General features: G+C 41.5%; 1 protein-coding gene across 1 annotated transcript in view; it reads right to left on the bottom strand.

Moving 5' to 3' along the window:
* LOC123377530 (sodium/hydrogen exchanger 2-like) overlaps positions 1–17,505 on the bottom strand; it is a 54,967-nt gene extending 37,462 nt beyond the window's left edge. Inside the window, exons 1-4 of the mRNA XM_045030566.1 lie at positions 17,226–17,505; positions 14,539–15,002; positions 11,589–11,839; positions 4,212–4,429 (exon numbers count right to left, since the gene is read on the bottom strand). Of these exons, the coding sequence (XP_044886501.1) occupies positions 4,212–4,429; positions 11,589–11,839; positions 14,539–15,002; positions 17,226–17,505 (1,213 nt within the window). The remainder of the gene's footprint in view (positions 1–4,211; positions 4,430–11,588; positions 11,840–14,538; positions 15,003–17,225) is intronic.
* Positions 17,506–17,792: the final 287 nt, after the last annotated feature.

The raw sequence follows: 17,792 nt of genomic DNA, 5'->3' as shown, positions 1-17,792 counted from the left end.
TATCATTAACTACTTGGGTCAAAAGATTTCTCCTTTTGGAGAAGCACCATAACAAACAGATAGCAGAAAATTCTAACTTGTTTAAAGAATGGCAAAATATTGGTGCCCTGGGAGCTGCTGTCACCCACGCAATTGCTTCATTTTTCTGCACTTTTCAGACCTCCTCCAACTTATGCCAGTGTGACTCCACTCAGCTGGCTTCAGTAGTGACTCCACTCAGCTGGCTTCCTGATTTAGTGCAGCATAAGCGAGAGAATCAGAGTGGCTCCACTAGTGGGATGAGGTCCTGGAACCTGGTGGAAAGGGCCCAGCTGCTCCAATAACATCAAAAAATTCTCTCCACAAAGACCTTTTCACAATAGCTTTATTCTCAGGTTTAGTGTCCTCAGGTTGCAAGAAAAAACAGCAACAAAGGTTCTTACAAAAAAGAAAAGAAGCATGAGTAGTGGTAAGTGGCCGGAGGGACTCGCCATCCTGAGTACAAACCCACCAGGTCCCCATGGGTACGCACTCGGGGGTGCTAGCCCGAGCCCCTGCCTGAGTTACCATGACTACACTACTATTTTTAGCATGCTAGTTTGATGAGAGCTAGTGTGAGTATGTCTCCTTGAGCTCCAAGCGCAGACATACCCTAAATATTGTAAATAGGTGAGCCAGAGACCAAAATGTTGAATGAAATTCAGCCCTGGATGAATGTGGACCTAGCATCCTTTGAAATCAATGGGAATTACACCTAATTATTCCAGGGCTGATTTTGATGTCATCTCTTCTTTGCTCTTTCTGTTTACAATATTAAACCCTTTCCAGTAATGTGATAAGTAAATAGAGAATTTGAGGTTTACTGCCTATTCTTGGAACACCAGAGCAGTTTGTTAGGTGCTTTAATGCTTGTTACTGACATTGTTTGTTACCCTCCTGCCACGAGCTATTTTCAAACAAGGGGAATCCAAATAATTCAGAATGCTTTTTTCATTTCATTGAAAATGAACATTTTAAACAAAGGAAATCATTTTTCTCATAGTAAAACACTCAAGGGTGTGCATAATTAACCAATAAATGTGCTTCCAGGTACATTTATGGCACTTAGTCATTAACAGCAAATCTAGTCATGTGTTAATAGCCAATAAAGCACATCCTGCCATGTCTTGTTGTTAATCACTGAGAATCCAATTTAAGTAATTTGTTTGATGAGCCTATTAAACTTCAGGTCAAGTTTTAACCACAAAGGTATTTCTGGTTGCTTTAGTGGTTTGTAAACAGACACCCTATGAAGCAGCTTTCACAAATTCTAGGTGCCACCTTTCTTCTCAAAAATGTACTATGCTTGTGACAACTTTGTACATTAATTTAAGATTAAGTTATAAAAGGCATCCCTAGAAGAGAAAAGAGACTGCACGGTAGCTATGGGCTCCAGGGTTAAATCCCAGTATCAAGAGGCCTGATTCTCCACCCCATTGTGGGGTCCTTTCCTCCTGTGCAAAGTGGTTGTCAAATACCCCTCCTCGAGTTTGCACAGATGTCAGTGACTCCGTGTGGTGCAGGGCAGTGGAGAATCATGCTCCCTGAATGTCAAATCAGTGCAAGTTACACTTCTTTACTACTTCCACCCATTTTCCTGACCATTTACAAACACTGGACAATGTCTTTGGGGGTTGCACCTGCTTACATGTGGTCTGGTTTTTGTCTAGTTACTGTAAAAGTCAGCAAATATCTCGGGCACGGCCTTTTTTCAGGATTTAAGATGATAATTTTCAACTCCAAGTGTGTTAGGAAAGGATTTGGGGCCTATCCCTACCCTCCCATTTAGAACTTGATCTTGGTCTCCCCACCCAGGAGTGACTCTGTATTCTCAGGTGTGTGTTTATAAGCTAGTGACGGGGAGAGCCTGGCTCTTGTTTACCTTGCCCATTGAAATGGCTAACCTTTCCCTCGCATGCCTGAGTTACAGCTGTCATGCCTCTATGTGAAAATAGGTGTGTTGTTTCTCTAACAAACTGTCTGTTTGAATTGAAGTGGTTGTGAAAGGGGCCTGACTGACAAACCCACAAATGGAAAATCCTCTTATTAGCTACAGCTTAGGAAATGCCTGGGCAGCAGCAGTGTAAACTTCCTCACTTTAAGGCTTTAAGCCACATTTACATGGTTAGAATTCTGGGCTGGCGAGTCCCCAGCATTATTTAGGTGTCTGAAGGAGCTGCTCTAAGTTACAGACAGCCAGAGCTGCTCAGAATTGCTGTAGCATGGTGCACCCCAACATCCTGGGACTAGCAAGGGACCCTGTGTTTTCCATAACTACACTGGGGGAATTCTCCTATTGCTGGCTAAGGGGCTTTTACGGAGCAAAGAGTGGCCATAGTGAGAGGGAAAATTCTTCCTATATTCCTATACATTGTGCCCAGGTAGGTAAAGAAACCAGAACAAAGACATAGAACAATAGGGCACAATACTAGGCTATATGTTAAGTTTCTATATTTGCATATTATTTGTTTATATATTGTCTCCAAACTCTGGGCTAGGAGCATGTGTTGTGTGCCTTTATGGCAAGGAAGAATCCCTTAAAAAGTAATGTTGGGAGTATCCTAGGGTTGCTGAGTAAAGGAGAGGTCTAGCCCTCTGCTTTAAAAATATAAGATGAGAGAAAAAGTAATCATGGGGCTTCCACATCACCATCAAGGGAAGTGTTCATCCACTATTTGTTATTCACAGACTCTTATTCTGAACACAGCTGTGCTCAGCTCTGAAGCCTAGATTAATCTCCACTTTTGCTCTGTTTCCAGGATACCATTTGCCCACTAACATTTCCCAGCTGTTCCTACAGGAGAATTTACAGCTGCTGAGGTCTTGGTTCATATCATTTCCCTCCCGTGCTGCAGAGAGTGTGGATTATCCTCTCCAAAAAATATCTTGATGTAACTGCAGCTCCCTTGTTTGCTTATGTTCTTAGACATGTTAACTCAAAACTTTACCAAACCCCAGGCTTCTCACATTTTTGCTGGCCGCCTCCATTTCAAAGCCCCAGTGATCTTCTATACTAGCTCAGTGGAAGACATTCTTCCACAGGAAAGCAGAATGGCCCAGGAGTTCCAGGACAGAGAGATCCTGTGTGCCAGCTGTGACGTCCCTTTATGGGATACAGCTTGCTCCTCCTGCATAGGTAGCCAGGTCTGCTGGACACTGCGCAGATGGATGGAGTCATGGATCTCCATCCTCCCTATCCTCTTTGGAGCACACAGCAAGCCCCAGGGCAGTAGGAGGGTGCAGTCCCTGTGCTACTGTGAGTGCAGGAACTGGAATTCTTGTTACCAAACAAGCAAGCAATGGGCTTCTCACATGCTCTCTGCCCACTGTACCCACATAAGGGCCAGGCAGAATCTGGCCTGGGTTTAAGTACAGTTACTACTGTCATTTTAAAATACTTCCATCCCACATCTACTGTAAGAGATGACTACACATTGTGTATAAGGACACTGGATTGATCGCCCAGCTGCATAGATGCGCATGGAGATTCACATTTCACTACAAAACACAGGCCTCTGCTTCACCAGCTAATAATACAGCTCATTAGCTCAGCCAGCAGAGAGAACTGGTTATACATAACATCCAGTCCATCACCTTCCCAGCTAAGGGAAATGATTCACATGCAACCAAGCCAATACATGACTTATTTCTTCCAGTTAAGACAGCATTTGCTCTTGAATACACTCTAGAGGAGTTGAGTTATCAGGAGTTTAGGGTGACCAGATGGCCCAATTTTATAGGGACAGCCCCTATTTTTGGGTCTTTTTCTTATATAGGTTCCTATTACCCTCCCCTCTATACCCCTGTCCCGATTTTTCGCACTTGCTGTCTGGTCACCCTAAGTCCAAGCCAATCCTGCAACCACGTTAAGAAGAGACAACGATTCATGCTCAAGATGATCAGCTCCAAAAACAAGATCCCCCCTATTAGCTCAAGAACCAGTTTATCTTATCCAATACAGGAACAAAGGGAGTCAATCACATTTTCCATTGAAGGATGCAATAAAGTGAACTGGAAACATGATAGAAATACAAAGGGAAGTACTAAATGAACCAGCAGTTAGAATTAAAGGTTATGTTCTGAATGTTAGGCAACCAGTACTTTTCAGAGTCACTCCTCTTAAATGAGATACATAATAAACTCCAAGATTGTACATTTCATTGCCACAAAGAAAAACCATTTTTTCACCATACCTAGTGCTCTCCAAATAAGACAGAAAATGACGGTAAAGCAAATATAAGACCAACTCCATTCATGGTTGTCTCCAATGGTAGAGACCCCAAGAAAGATGAAGATAAGGGTATCACTAACACTGCTCCACATCTTCATAAAGTATTTGATTGTAGTGTGAGACTTTAGAGAGATATTCGCCTCCACGTAACGTTTCATGCCCATGGCGCAAGCAATAATACTGAGGAAAGAAAATAAAGAAATTACATATGGTACATAGGTTGGTTGGAGGAACATGCTAGATAGGCAAAAATTATATCATAGCCTTTCCAAGACAACGTAAGACTTAGTTTAGGGTCAGATTCTGGTACGCTGAGACTCACTAAGTAGTACCTTACTCCCCAAGTAATTCTATTAAAAATCAATGAGACTACTTGTGCAGAGAGAGACTACTCTGTGTGAGTAAGGGTATTTGGATCTGGCCCTTAATAAATAAATGCTAAGGTATTACATTTATTGTAGGGAGGTAGCAGCACCTGTAGTTAATGTTGCCCAACGCTTTCCATTATAAGACCCTGCTTTCAGTTCCTTATAAGTTTGCCAAACTTTAACCATTTGGGCTGAAATTTTCAATCCTGGGTGTTTGCCTCAGGCTGATGTTTTCTGGAAAATTTCAGCAAAAAAGGTTCAGCTGTTCCTCAGAAGGAGGTTAGGGGAAAAAATACATTGGCTTGCTTATGTTAAAATATTCTTATACACATTTCATTGAGAAGATCTAGCACCTCCTCCATGGGCCACCTTATTTCTAGCATTTCCTAACTTTTGAGTGTTTTACTTTGCAACTTTGTAACATTCTTTTAATGTAGCTTTACATATCATTATTAATATGTTGCATATATCCACTTCCTGTCATCTATTTGCCATCAGCAGTGCAACAGTGACAGATTCTAATCAAGACTTAATCTCAATTTTTGGAATCAAAGACTCATAAATATTAGAAATGCAAAAGGCCTGTTAGATAATAACCAAGTTCATCTCCCTGCCATAGCAGGACTGTTCCCTATACACAATACAAATTGCTCCCTGCAGTACACACTGTTATTTGTATTACCGTGATGCCCTAGTGTCCCAGTTAGGGATCATGCTCCACTGTTCTAGGTTCTGGAGAAGCACATAACAAAGAGAAAGTCCATGCCCTGAAGAGCTTGCAGTCCAAGTGCAAGACCAGAGACAATGGGTGGATGCAGCAAACTGGCAGTAGGGAGCATAAGGAAATGATGAGACAATACCGAAGAGACAAGAATTACAGAAAAGGAATAGGAGCAAATTCCAACATAAGTTACACCAGTGTAAATCTGAAGTAATTCAGCTCATTCAATGGAGTTTACACCACTATGAGGCCAGAATCTGGCCCATAAAATTTTGATCTCTTAAAAGCATAATAGTGAACTCCTTTAAAAAAAAAGCTTGAGAACTTTCCCAGTGTTTTTCGGTATATCGTATCTTTTTATAACTCCACTCCCGTGCCACCCCATGTGCCCACAGAAACCAGCTCTAACTCACAGATCAGTATGGCACATAGAAAAATGCTGATGAGCTGAGCATTTATTGCCCTTTCACAGCTTCCACACACTGGGGGTTGCGCTGAGAAGTAGCCTGTGATGAGGAGGAGAACATCACACACAAAGACATTTGCCCAGATTCTGCACTGCTCTCTCATGCTTTGGGAAGCCTATCTGGTGAATTCTGGCCCTGAAACCATCATAGTCAGCCACAGGAAGACCATCCCAGTATGGACAGACCTTCAGAATACAGAAACTTGAGGTAGCAGCTCCTGTGCTGCTGGGCATGAGGGGTGTGAAGACGGCTTCTTTAAATCCAGCTGATCCGTGGCTGCTGAATCAGACTCTTGGGGCCACGGGCAGCCAGCATAGCATACGAGTAGTCTGCAAGCTGCTCTAACTTACACCAGGGACTGACCCAGGATGGGGGAAGCACATTTTACATTCCCATCCGCATCCTGAGCTGCTATGTTCTTTGGCCACAGCTGAGGAGCTGGCCCCTTAAATCAGCTGAAGGACTACAGAGAGCTCAACTGATATCAAAGAAATCTTACTGAACATTCACTAGGCTGGGTGATGAACACAGAGAGGGCCTTCAACGGGACCACTGTGCTTCTGAGGAAATTAGAGTGTCACTACAGCAGTAACATTTTACCTTTTCATGTATTGTACATACAAGGTCATTTTAGAAGTGTGAAGCACCAATTAAAACTTTTACCCTTTAATTGTTCATGGATAATTGGTTATTTAAACTACAGGATACATGTGGTTAGCCTAATTCATCAGCTTTTCAAATCAGCATAATTTCAGCCTAGCAATCTCAGAAGGTCAAAGCAATTTAAATCAAAGAGTCCAAGCACTGGGAAGAGGGAGGGTATGTTACTTTGACTGAAACACATTGTACTAAAGGACCAGTTGAACTCCTGAAGGCAAGACAAATATCAGTTTCTGAATTCTGGTCACCATTGCTATTTTGACAACAACTCTCTGAAGCAAAGGGCCTGGTTTTCTTCTAATCTACATCCGTGTACGTCAGTAATAACTCCCCTGAAGCTGCTAGCATTACACTGAGATAAATTGGTGTAATCTACATAGGATCTAGCCTATTGACTTTAAATTTTACTTTACTGGTGACTGCCACTCCATAGTTTTCCAAACAGCCATTGGCTACTGCTGGTCCATTCTATTCGTAGTTCATGCTGTCAGCTGGTGGTCATGCGGCATATAATACAGGGGCCACAGAATGACAAACGTATGTGTGGAAGGAGGTATACACTGCCGAGGAGATTAGCATTGGACACTGATTGCAAAAAATACATTCTGACTGGGTGTTTGGGCCTTATTGGCAAAGTCACAACTGTGTGCCAGCTCCCCGTGAATATACAGTCTAGCTATGGGCATGAAAAAGAGAGAGAATGAGAATGTTTCTGTCCAACTTTCTCCTCCCTCCCTTTGATTTTAATCTCATCATTTTTAAGTCTTATTTTACCTGTAATTTCCATCCTTCCTTATTTCATATGTGAGTCCCAGGAAATTGACAAAAAAAACCCACTACTTTTTCGCCTTCACTTCTAAACTGCAACTCCCTGCAGTGAAATGAGGCAGGGAGAGGAGCTCATCTGTCCTTTCTGTGTTCACTGCCAAAACACTGGGCAAAGCACATCCTAGTGCACAGTGAGACTAGAGAGGGCCTCAGGAATAAATGTGACCATTTTCTGTTGGAAACTGTCAATTTTTCTAAGTAGGGGAAATATGTGGCCACTGGGAAGCCTGGATGTGAAGATCTGTACTGAGTATTAATAACATGGGAAGGAAGCACTATCTGTAAGGGCAGCAAATAGTGTGTTTCAACAACTGAACAGAAGGATGACAACAGCAGTAATGGCCAAGGTTTCCATGAGATGAGATCTCACCTGACTATTTTTCTGCAACCCACGGAAAACCAATGAGCCTGATTCTCCTCTCACCAGCCGCCTGTCCTCTTCTACTAGTAAAACACCATTAATTTCAACATAGTTATTCCTGGTTTGTACTGCTGTTAGCAAGAGCAAAATGAGGCTCATCTTCCTGTGATCTTCCCCCCTCTGCTGGCTAAGCAGCAGGTAATTAACAAACTCTTATTGACCCAGCTGTGAAGATAGTTACAGAGCAAAACAATGAAGTTAAACTGCAGCAGTGATGTTCATTTCAAAGCACAAAATAAAAATACTGTTAGTATGGGGGAAATATTTTAAAAACAAGAGAACAATACAAAAAATTTTAAAAGGCTTAGAAAACACAAATGAGCCATAAGCGTCTTTGTACTTATATTTAAATCCTAAAATATACTGCTATCTGTAATCTCAATTTCTTATGACAAGGAATTAGCTGTCCATGCAATCATTTTGATCCAGAACCAATGCATTATTAAAAAGAAAAGAAAATAAGTTCTATAATGGGTACAGTACACTGTGACAGAAGGAAACACCATTAAGTCTGAATGCCTTCTCCTTTCATGCTGATTATGCAGCATATTTATTTCACTGTTCAGTCACATGATACTATAACAGATCCTTAGTTCACGTTTTCCCATGAACTATAATTGTTTTCAACAATACTGAAACATTGCTTTGTATGGGCCATTCTAGGAAACAAAAGTCTGCAAAGTATAGAAGATTCCTATTTATATACAACATAGTATCATTGGTTTCAAAATAGATCATCCAGATACTGCTGTATTTAACTGGATGTTTAATTGTTCATTTTCTTCTCATCATCAGTATTATCAATATTGGAGTTGTCTATAAGGCAAATATCACTGGAGTCTAGGTGCACTTTACAGTCATTAGGGAAATACTAAATATCTTTACTTTTGCGATTGTCAGCACTAGATGAGTCCGTTTCCTGAGTCAGGGTCAGAGCTAGCGGATTGCAACCACTGCCAGGGAGACGGGCTGGATGACCTCATGCAGTCTTCTCCATCTATTCTGTCTTTGATTCTAAGGTAAGATCTCTTTGTCCAGTAGAAATACTGGATCCAGTTTTGCAGGGCTAAATCATTTCTTCCTCAGGCACAATTCTCATTGATGTTAGTGGGAGTTTTGGTGTCTGATTCAAGATTGAAGGATTTAGCCCTCAGTTAATCATGTTCTTAAAGCCTAAAGTCAACTTCTTCAAATTAAAAACTAGTATCTCTCAATTACTATATAAGGCTGTACTTAAAGAACCTTGATAGCTCCAGTTAGCTTCCCCAGAGATTTGTAGGGGAGTTTTGTAAAGGAAAGGTGTCTCCATTCCTGAGATGAATCAGTCTCCTGAATTCTTTGTTAGATTGATGCTGAAACAAATGTACAGAAATGATTTTGCAACATTTAAACAAAAATAGTTTCTGAGTTTTAAAAATCTTTATTAAAGGATCCACATATTTTAACTGTAGATCAGACATCAATATTTTGCATTTATCTTCTTGGCAATATTTATCTCAATATTTTCAGAAACAAAATGTAGATATAGATAGTTCAACAAATACCATGTTCCTCTTAAATAGCCTTGTGACTTTTCAGTGCTGTCACTTCCCCATGCACTTTCAGTTATGGAAAAGATAATTTCTTTCTGTATGGTCAACTGCCTTCTAAAGAAGGCATCCCCAGCGCTCCCTGCATTGGGCTGATCAACTGCAAGTTGAACAACATACATTTATTTATCCCTCGGTTTTCTACTGACAGTTCAGTAATCCTATGACTCCAGGTGCTGGAACTTTACAAAAACCACTGAATACCAAGAGACTTGTGATGAAATCACAAAAGTTGGGAATCTCCAAATATCCTGCATGGGTTGACTCCTGAGACTGCATGGAGTCCCAGTGGCTGCAGGGCTTCATGTTGGCACAGTGGTCTGATCATATGGAGCTCACTGAGGGATCAGGGCCAAAGTCAGGAATACAACATAGGATGACAGTCAAGGGAAGCAGCAGAAGCACCAGCCTACATAAAAAGCACTAGCAAAGTCAGTACAAACTAAAATTTCATAGACAAGGATTCGTTTATACTGCTCTGTATACTATACACTGAAATGTAAGTACAGTATTTATATTCCAATTGAGTTATTTTATAACGACATGGTATAAATGAGAAAGTAAGCAATTTTTCAGTAATAGTGTGCTGTGACACTTTGATTTTTTTATGTCTGATTTTGTAAGTTTTTAAGTGAGGTGAAACTTGGGGGTACACAAGACAAATCAGACTCTTGAAGGGAGTACAGTAGTCTGGAAAGGTTGAGAGCCACTGGTCTACACAAACCACTTAATGTTCAGTTAAGACATTGCATGTAACAAATCACAGCCCCATAGAGCGCATCACCCCACCATCTAGACAACCCCATAGTTACACACTCATCCTAGTTCATACACGCTACGCTACAAGCCAGAATTTGCTCTCAGTTACGCCACCGAAATCAGGTATAATTCCACTGAGGTTAGTGGAATTATTCTGAATTTACATCAGTTTAACTGAAAGAAAAATCCGTCCCCTGATCATGCATGATAGCATCAAGGTCAGTGGGTGTGCGCCTGTCTATCTGTCTACCTACAATCAAAGAGTCATTACGCACATTGCCAATTCATAATCGAAGTGTAGAGGGAAACTGGTGATCGCGGATACCATTGTCTGCTAGCTATTAACAATGCTGTTTTGTGACACTCACGGTCTGCAAAGTATAGCTGTGAATTGAGTTGATCTAGAAAAACTAAGCTAAAACACAAGGAGCCAGTTCTTGCCCTGGGCTGAGCAGGGGCATGCTGGGGGGAGAAGATGGTGGTGGGACCTGAGCTGATCACCTTAGCAACAGTATGGCAGGATACCGAACACTCAACGGAGTGCTACGGGACTGGCTACTGTGCATTGATAGTGCTACAGCTCCAAGGGCTGCTGGTCAGGGAGGCAGCTAGGTCTTGGCCAGATACCACGTATGCTGGAGGAAGGTGTGCAATCTTCTCCTTTTTTTAAAGGAGAAGCAGTGTGCAACCTACCATATAGTCATCCCAATCACCATGAGCAATCCTGCCTGCCCAATCATACCACCAGAAAGTAAAGGTAGGATATAGACCTAAATAAGCTAATCAGTAAGGATGGGCAAATGACTGGAAATAAAATTAGAATGGACTCAAGTCTTGCCCAAAACCCAGATCAAACTCAAATTTTTCTAATGTTCAAAGAATCCAATCAACCACTTAGCACACCTCTTCACATCCTGGTATTGATTGGAACTCAAAAGACCGCTAGAAAGCCTGTTCTGGCCCAGCCAAAACCACAAAGCACAGGAAGTCTCAGACATACTGACCATGCAAATTTTCCAGACCAAAGACACTAAACCAAGCTTGAATAAGTAGCCAAACATTTGGATGCCTGACTGAACTGATGAACCATTTGACGTTTGTCCAGCTCTAATAATCAGGACTATTTATGATTCCCAGTTTTAAAATACACAAGCTGGCTGCGATCTCTACACCCTGAAATTTATTGTTTAACTTAAGTCCTTTAGCATTTCAAATCATTTAAAGTCAGATGTCTTCTGTTCTGTGAAACACTGCTAAGGCCATTTCTTTGTCTTTTAAATCCTCAGAAAATGAGAGCACATTTGAAGAATGCATATCACCATTTATGTGGAATTGTATAATGCATGCGATGTGGTTATGTCCCAGTATTATTTCAAAGGCTTTTATATTTTTTTGTTTCACTTAGTACATAGATGTTTATCATACATCTCAGACTAAGCAACGCTGATGTAATCATGACTGATTCTTTTCTGAATATAGCCAAAAGCATTAATTGCAAGAATAAGAAAACCCGTGTATATACTTACGCCACAATACCAGAGAGGTGAAACATTTCTGCAGTGAGATAGGATAGGTAACTGTACAGGAAAACAAAGAGGGGTTCAATTACACGGATATTCTTGGTAAATCGTGTGGTAAAGGCAGCAATCATCCCGAATAAAAGGCCTACCAAGACCCCTCCTATTCCAACCACAAAAAATTTCCCAATTCCTGCAAACACATCCACAGTTTTGATTGTTGACATTTCACAAAAGGATCTAAATAGCTTGTACAGCACCTAGAAGAAAAATAAAAGGAAAAAGAGAGAGAAAAACAAACATTAGCTAGAGTTGACCGCAGGCAACAGACACACCATTAAATGTTTGACACACTTCTGCCAATGTGGTGAAATGCTTCCCTAGTGTTGTGACAATGACACTGTGTTCTTTTTACCAATGGGTTTTCCTCATAAGTACATCATCTACCCTATGGCCCTGCAAGGATTTCCAAGAAAAGATAAAACATCCTAAGCCTAGGCTCTTGGGGCTTCAATGGATGTGGGGGGCCCTACCAGGAGCTTGGTCAGGTGTAAAGGCATACAGCTTCCTCACGGGCTGCCCTAGACCTCCCGGGGAACAACAGGGTTTCTCCATGGCCTATCACATGGGAGACAAACCCCACCATCCCCATAGAATGATATAGAGGAGGTGCTCTGCAAGATCTTCATGGAGATTTTCTCCCTCTAAGTCTCCACTGGAGACTTGTTATATGAAAGAAACTAGCAATAAGAATTTGCCTGTGGGATAGAACATCTGAATTTAATGGTTCCAGTTAGACTATGAAGCTCACCCCTCACTCATGTGAATGAACGGTGGGGGAGAGGTGAACTCCTACCTTTACTGCTGCTCCATGAAGGATTATAAATCCAGACACACTGATATTGTGTATCTATAATCAAAGTTTTTAAATACATATTATTTCTCACTATCTTCCTTCTACTCACATGCCAGTGCAGTTAAAATCCTAAACATTAACAGTAACTCCATCAAGTCAAATTTTGGTTGTACATCTGGCTGTTGATGCAGCCAATGATACCAGCAGTTTTATACCAATCACTGAAAGCAATGAGTGCACTATCATGAGTGGCGAATCTGGTGTATCAACTTTCTGGCATGCAGATAGGGCCTGACCCAATGCCCGCTGAAGTCAAGGCAAATTATTCCATCGACATCAATGGGCTTTGGAACAGACCCTGACTATTCCTGAAGTGGGGAGATTTGTAGAGATATTGGACCTAAAAATCTTCCTGCAAGTACTGGCTGTTGATTAAAATGGACAATTTCACGCTAAACTATTTCTATAACCCAAATTTGATGTAGAAGTATTGGGGGTAACAGGTCCTGATTTTTTATTCTCCCTTTTATTTACAAGGAAATTAAATTGTTGAGAAATAGACCTTAAATTAGTGTTTTCCTGTCTAGAATTCTTCAGTATAAAAGAGTACCCTATGCAGCATAAAAGACACTGCGTAATATGAAAGGCAGTGCCTGACTCCAGCTGCAGAATCTTATTTTGAACCCACCTGATGAAAATTGGCATTACTGAGTCAGCATATTAGATCCAATCCTGTATTTCTCAATACCCAAACCTCACAAGAAACAAAGGAGTGAGCACATTAGATAACAATAGACACTTCATCTGATAAGCTTTATTTATTACTATAATGTATTGAGTGCTGATAGTCTGCTCAGCATTTTACAAATGTGAAGATGTTTCCCACCTCAGGGATCTCACCATTCAAGGGCTAAATTGTGCAGTCTTTACCCACCCTGGTGTACACTGAAGTCAGTGGGGCTGCTCTTGTGTAAAAGCTCACCACTGTATACATGGTCACTGTTATGTGGACTCTACGACCTTGATCCACAGCCTTCTGGCATCAATGGAAAGTCCCCCATTGAAGTCAGTGGGCTCTAGATCAGGCCCTAAATGAGTTCGGAATGGGATTCTGCAACTAGAGTGGAGAAATGTTTATATTAACTTTTATATGAAATAAGTAATTTTTTAAATCAGGGACCAGGCTTGGATTTTGCTCCTCAGAAGATGGGACACAAAGGAAAGTCACTCTTGTTATTTTAAATAAAGTAACTATTAAGAGGATTGGGGTTTAGTTCATAGTAGAAAGACGAAGAAGGTACAATATTAACAGATTGTCCTCTCAAAACATGTCTGCTCCTATTATGACAATGCAGTGTCAATAAAAACATTTTAAATAAATAATTTTAGGCCTGATCCTGCAGGATGCTGAGCTGGCTCCAAAGAACCTTTTATAGATTCACAGGTTTTAAGGCCAGAGGCACCATTATGATAATGTAGTCTGACCTCCTGCATGACTCATCCCTGAGAGCAGCTGATTTCAATGGAAGATGAGGCAGCTCAGCCCCAGAGTCATGCTTTCTTGTAGCCAATAATAGTAGCAACAAGATACTTTTGTTTTACTTTTTAATTATAGTTTGTTCAATGGAAAGGTTCCCCTCCCTCTCCCTGCCTCCTCCCGCCCGTTTTGCCAGTCTAATTTCAATATTGATGATGTTTCTGAAACAAAACCTGTTAGGCTTCTCCGCACATTTACTTTTTCTCTTAATATCTTAGTGTCTTCATGTGCACATATTGACTCTAGGGGAATGTTACTGAGAAAAGACTGTAGATACTACACAGTTATATGTGTGCAATTCCACACTAAAAAAAGCTTACACTACTGTAATCACCACTGCTTGCAGCTCCACAACATCCCTGTAAGGTAGGGAAGTGCTGTTATCCCCATTATACAGCTGGGGAACTAAGGAACAGGGAGACACCAAGGGACTTGCCCAAGGTCATACAGGAAGTCTTTGGCAGGACAGGGAATTGAATGTGAGTCTCCTGAGTATCAGGCTAGCAGTACCCACAGGACCATCCTTCTTCTGTACACTAAATACCAACATAAGGGACAGTACTTACCACTGAAACTGCATCATTTAGGAGCGATTCTCCAAAAACCAAAATGTGAAGCTTTTCATTGACATGTATCTCTTCAAACACAGATAACACGGCTACAGGATCCACTGCAGCAATCAGACTGCCAAACCAGAGATTATGGAGCAACGATATATCCTGCAGGTGAAAGGATTTCACTTGGCATATCCCATACAGTGAGAAGCCAATCCCAAACACATTCCATATCGTTCCCACTACAGCATACAGAAGAATAGTCCCAATGTTCTCAAAAAAGGGACGGCTGGGCATGAAGTACCCTGCATCAAGGACTATAGGTGGCAGTAAATAGAGGAAAAAGATATCACTGTCCATGACGGGTGGAGACTTGTCATTTAAGCCATAGATGATTCCTCCCATGATGAGCCCCACAAATATCAATAAGCAGCTTTCAGGCACAACTGATGGCAGCTTGTTAAACAGATGAAATGCTGGTGAACAGTAAAGAGATGACATCATTATCCAGAATCAGCATAATATGTTGACATCATCATTTCATCACACTTTTTTATAATACAAAAGAGGAATCGCTCCACGTTGTCATTTTTAGCAGAGAGCATTGTGGGGTGTGAATTGATGCTGTTTATCATAAATAATAATTTTCCAACTTAATACCAGTAGGATTCTTTAGGTGAGCATGAAGTGAATTTAAAAAATGCTGTAAATGTTGATAAAATGAAAAGTTAATAAATAAATAGCATCCTATAGCACCTTTCATCCAGGAAGATCCCAAAGTGCTTTACAATTTTATATATTCTGTTGAAACACAGCCATATCTGGGGTGAAACACAGCCATCTTGCTACACCACATCAGTAGACAACATTTTTTTAAAGAGAAACTGAAGAATAGCATATAGGATTCAAAATATGAGGGAAACTTTAGGTAGGTGGAGTATAGTTACCTAAGTTGGAATTTGGCTAGCACGCCTCTAATTTTGCCAAAAGTGCCAGGAGATTTTTAATAACTGCATACATTGGCATATTCCTCAATTCATCACAACAAATGGTTAAAAGCTATATATTTTAGACAACAGTACAGTAGGCCCTGAAAATAATCTACCTAAGATAAGTTTCCATGAAGGAATTCAGGATAACAGATGGAGTAGGGTCTAAATAGCATACTCTCTTCAGCACTACAAAAGTGGGGAGCAACCGTTCTTTTTTTTTTAAATTGTGTTCCATGTTTCCCACAAATGTTCTTTGTCAGAGAAAGCCTTCTTATTAATTATAGAGGAGGCCATTTTAATATTCACTAATCATTAGCTCTTTAAACAGTTAGAATACAACGTTGTGAAAAGTGAGCTCAGAACCTCCGGACAAGTGGTACATCCAGCCACTTTGCACAGATCTAGACTTTAAAGAGAAATTCATACAACACAAGTCATGAAAAGAAATAAACTGAAATAAACCAAACTGAAATGGAAAAATTAGAAAAAAAATCTTATTAATTATTGTTTGTTTGTATTACCAGAACTGGGCCCCTAGGGTACTAGGTGCTATACAGACTTCAAACAAAAGACTATCTCTGCTCCAAAGACCTTACAAGGTAAATAAGCATCAGATATTTCATATTTTTGAATAACTAAATTAAGGTTAAGGGGCTTCTGCAGTACTAATGGAGTTCATAGCCTGTATTTATCATTTCTCTTCTTATACCATATTACTGTTAGGCCCAAATTATTCATTGTGATGGGCCTGATCCAACCCGCTCCTCATTCTTAACTCCCATTGACATGAGTAGAGACCTTTGTGCAGAAAAGTTGTGAAAGCAGGCATATAGTTCAGGATTATTATTCACATTTGTAATTTGTCACTCCAGTTATATAATTACACAATTACTCCCATTATCCTTTCTGGACTCTCCTCTCCCCTGGATACGCGTGTGCAGTTCTTAAGTTTTGCATGTATAAACTTACACATGGCTTTGGAAACGTCACTGTCATTTGCAGTTGCACTATTATAAGCTGACAAGCAATTGTGTGGGGGTTTTTTCCATTTGCAAATATGGCAATTTAATGTACAGTATTGTATTGAAACCCAGCCCCGGAGAGCCGGGAAGCAGGGCCAGGTTCACACACAGGGAAAGTCTCACACTCAGCTGCAAGATGCTTAGCGTTTGCTTACAAGAAAGCCTCATAAACTCTGTGTGTGTCTCTGTGTTTGTATGGGGGAAAGGAAGAGAGAAAGAAACAATGAGCCCAGAGGGCTATCTAGTTTGATATCCTGTCTACAAGCAGCCCTACCTGATGCTACAGAGGTGAAATGCAGTCAGTTTGAGCAGCACAGTACCATAAAGGGAAGAAGTTGTTCTCTTCTATCTAGCCCAAGATTTAAAAATATTATTGATAACTCACTTCCCACCTGAGCTTCCCCAGGTTAGGAGAAGCTGGCTGGGAAGTGCATGTGTTGACTGTCTTTCCCAGCTTAGGGCAATTCAGTCAGGCACTGGGCAGGATGGGCCACTCAGAGACTTTGGAAACTTCACAGACTGATTTAGGGGTGGGGAGGGTTTTAGGCAAGGACTTTCCACCCTCTCTGGGGTTTGGCGAACAGATGCCCAATGCAAGGAAGTTTTCAGAGTATCCCTCCCCTGTCTGAGCTCTGCCCCTCTCCTCTTCCTCCTGCTGCAGCCCAGAAGAAACATGGCTCCTTACCTATTTTGGCCAGAGAAGCTAGCATGATCCAGAGTGTTATTTCAAAGGGGACCTGCACATGCTGATAATCCAGGGAGAAGAAGACTGTGTGCACAGAGGATTCATTATCCTGGGCTTCCTGGGATCCCCAGCTAGCATTCTCTGGGCCACTGTCCTCGAAGGGCAGCAGCAGTGATGGTCCCTGGAGTGCACTGACCACAGGAGCACCTAGCAGCAAAGAAAGGCACGGCCCCAGCATCCATCCTGCTGCAGCCTCCCATCCCAGCCTCTGCCTCTCCATGTGCCCTGGGAGCTGTCCGCCCTGGAAAGTTGATGGCTGGCTGCTTCCCAGCTCCTGGCTGCTGCTGCTGCTGTGGCTGCTCTGACCCTGAGTGGCTGGGCAGGGCTCCTGCCTAACAGGCCCTGCAGAATGCAGCCTGCCCTAATTGTGTGGGTGGGTGTGAAGGCAGGAGCCACTGAGCATCCCAGCGAATCCCAACCCCCAGAGAGCCGGGGAGCAGGGCCAGGTTCGCACACAGGAAATGTCTGCACTCAGCCGCAAGGTGCTTAGCGTTTGCTTACAGGAAA

The sequence above is a fragment of the Mauremys mutica genome, chromosome 9, assembly GCF_020497125.1.
Source record: "Mauremys mutica isolate MM-2020 ecotype Southern chromosome 9, ASM2049712v1, whole genome shotgun sequence".
Classification (NCBI taxonomy): domain Eukaryota; kingdom Metazoa; phylum Chordata; order Testudines; family Geoemydidae; genus Mauremys; species Mauremys mutica.
Note: the sequence above shows the minus strand (reverse complement) of the source record. Positions and strands in the feature narration are given on the sequence as shown.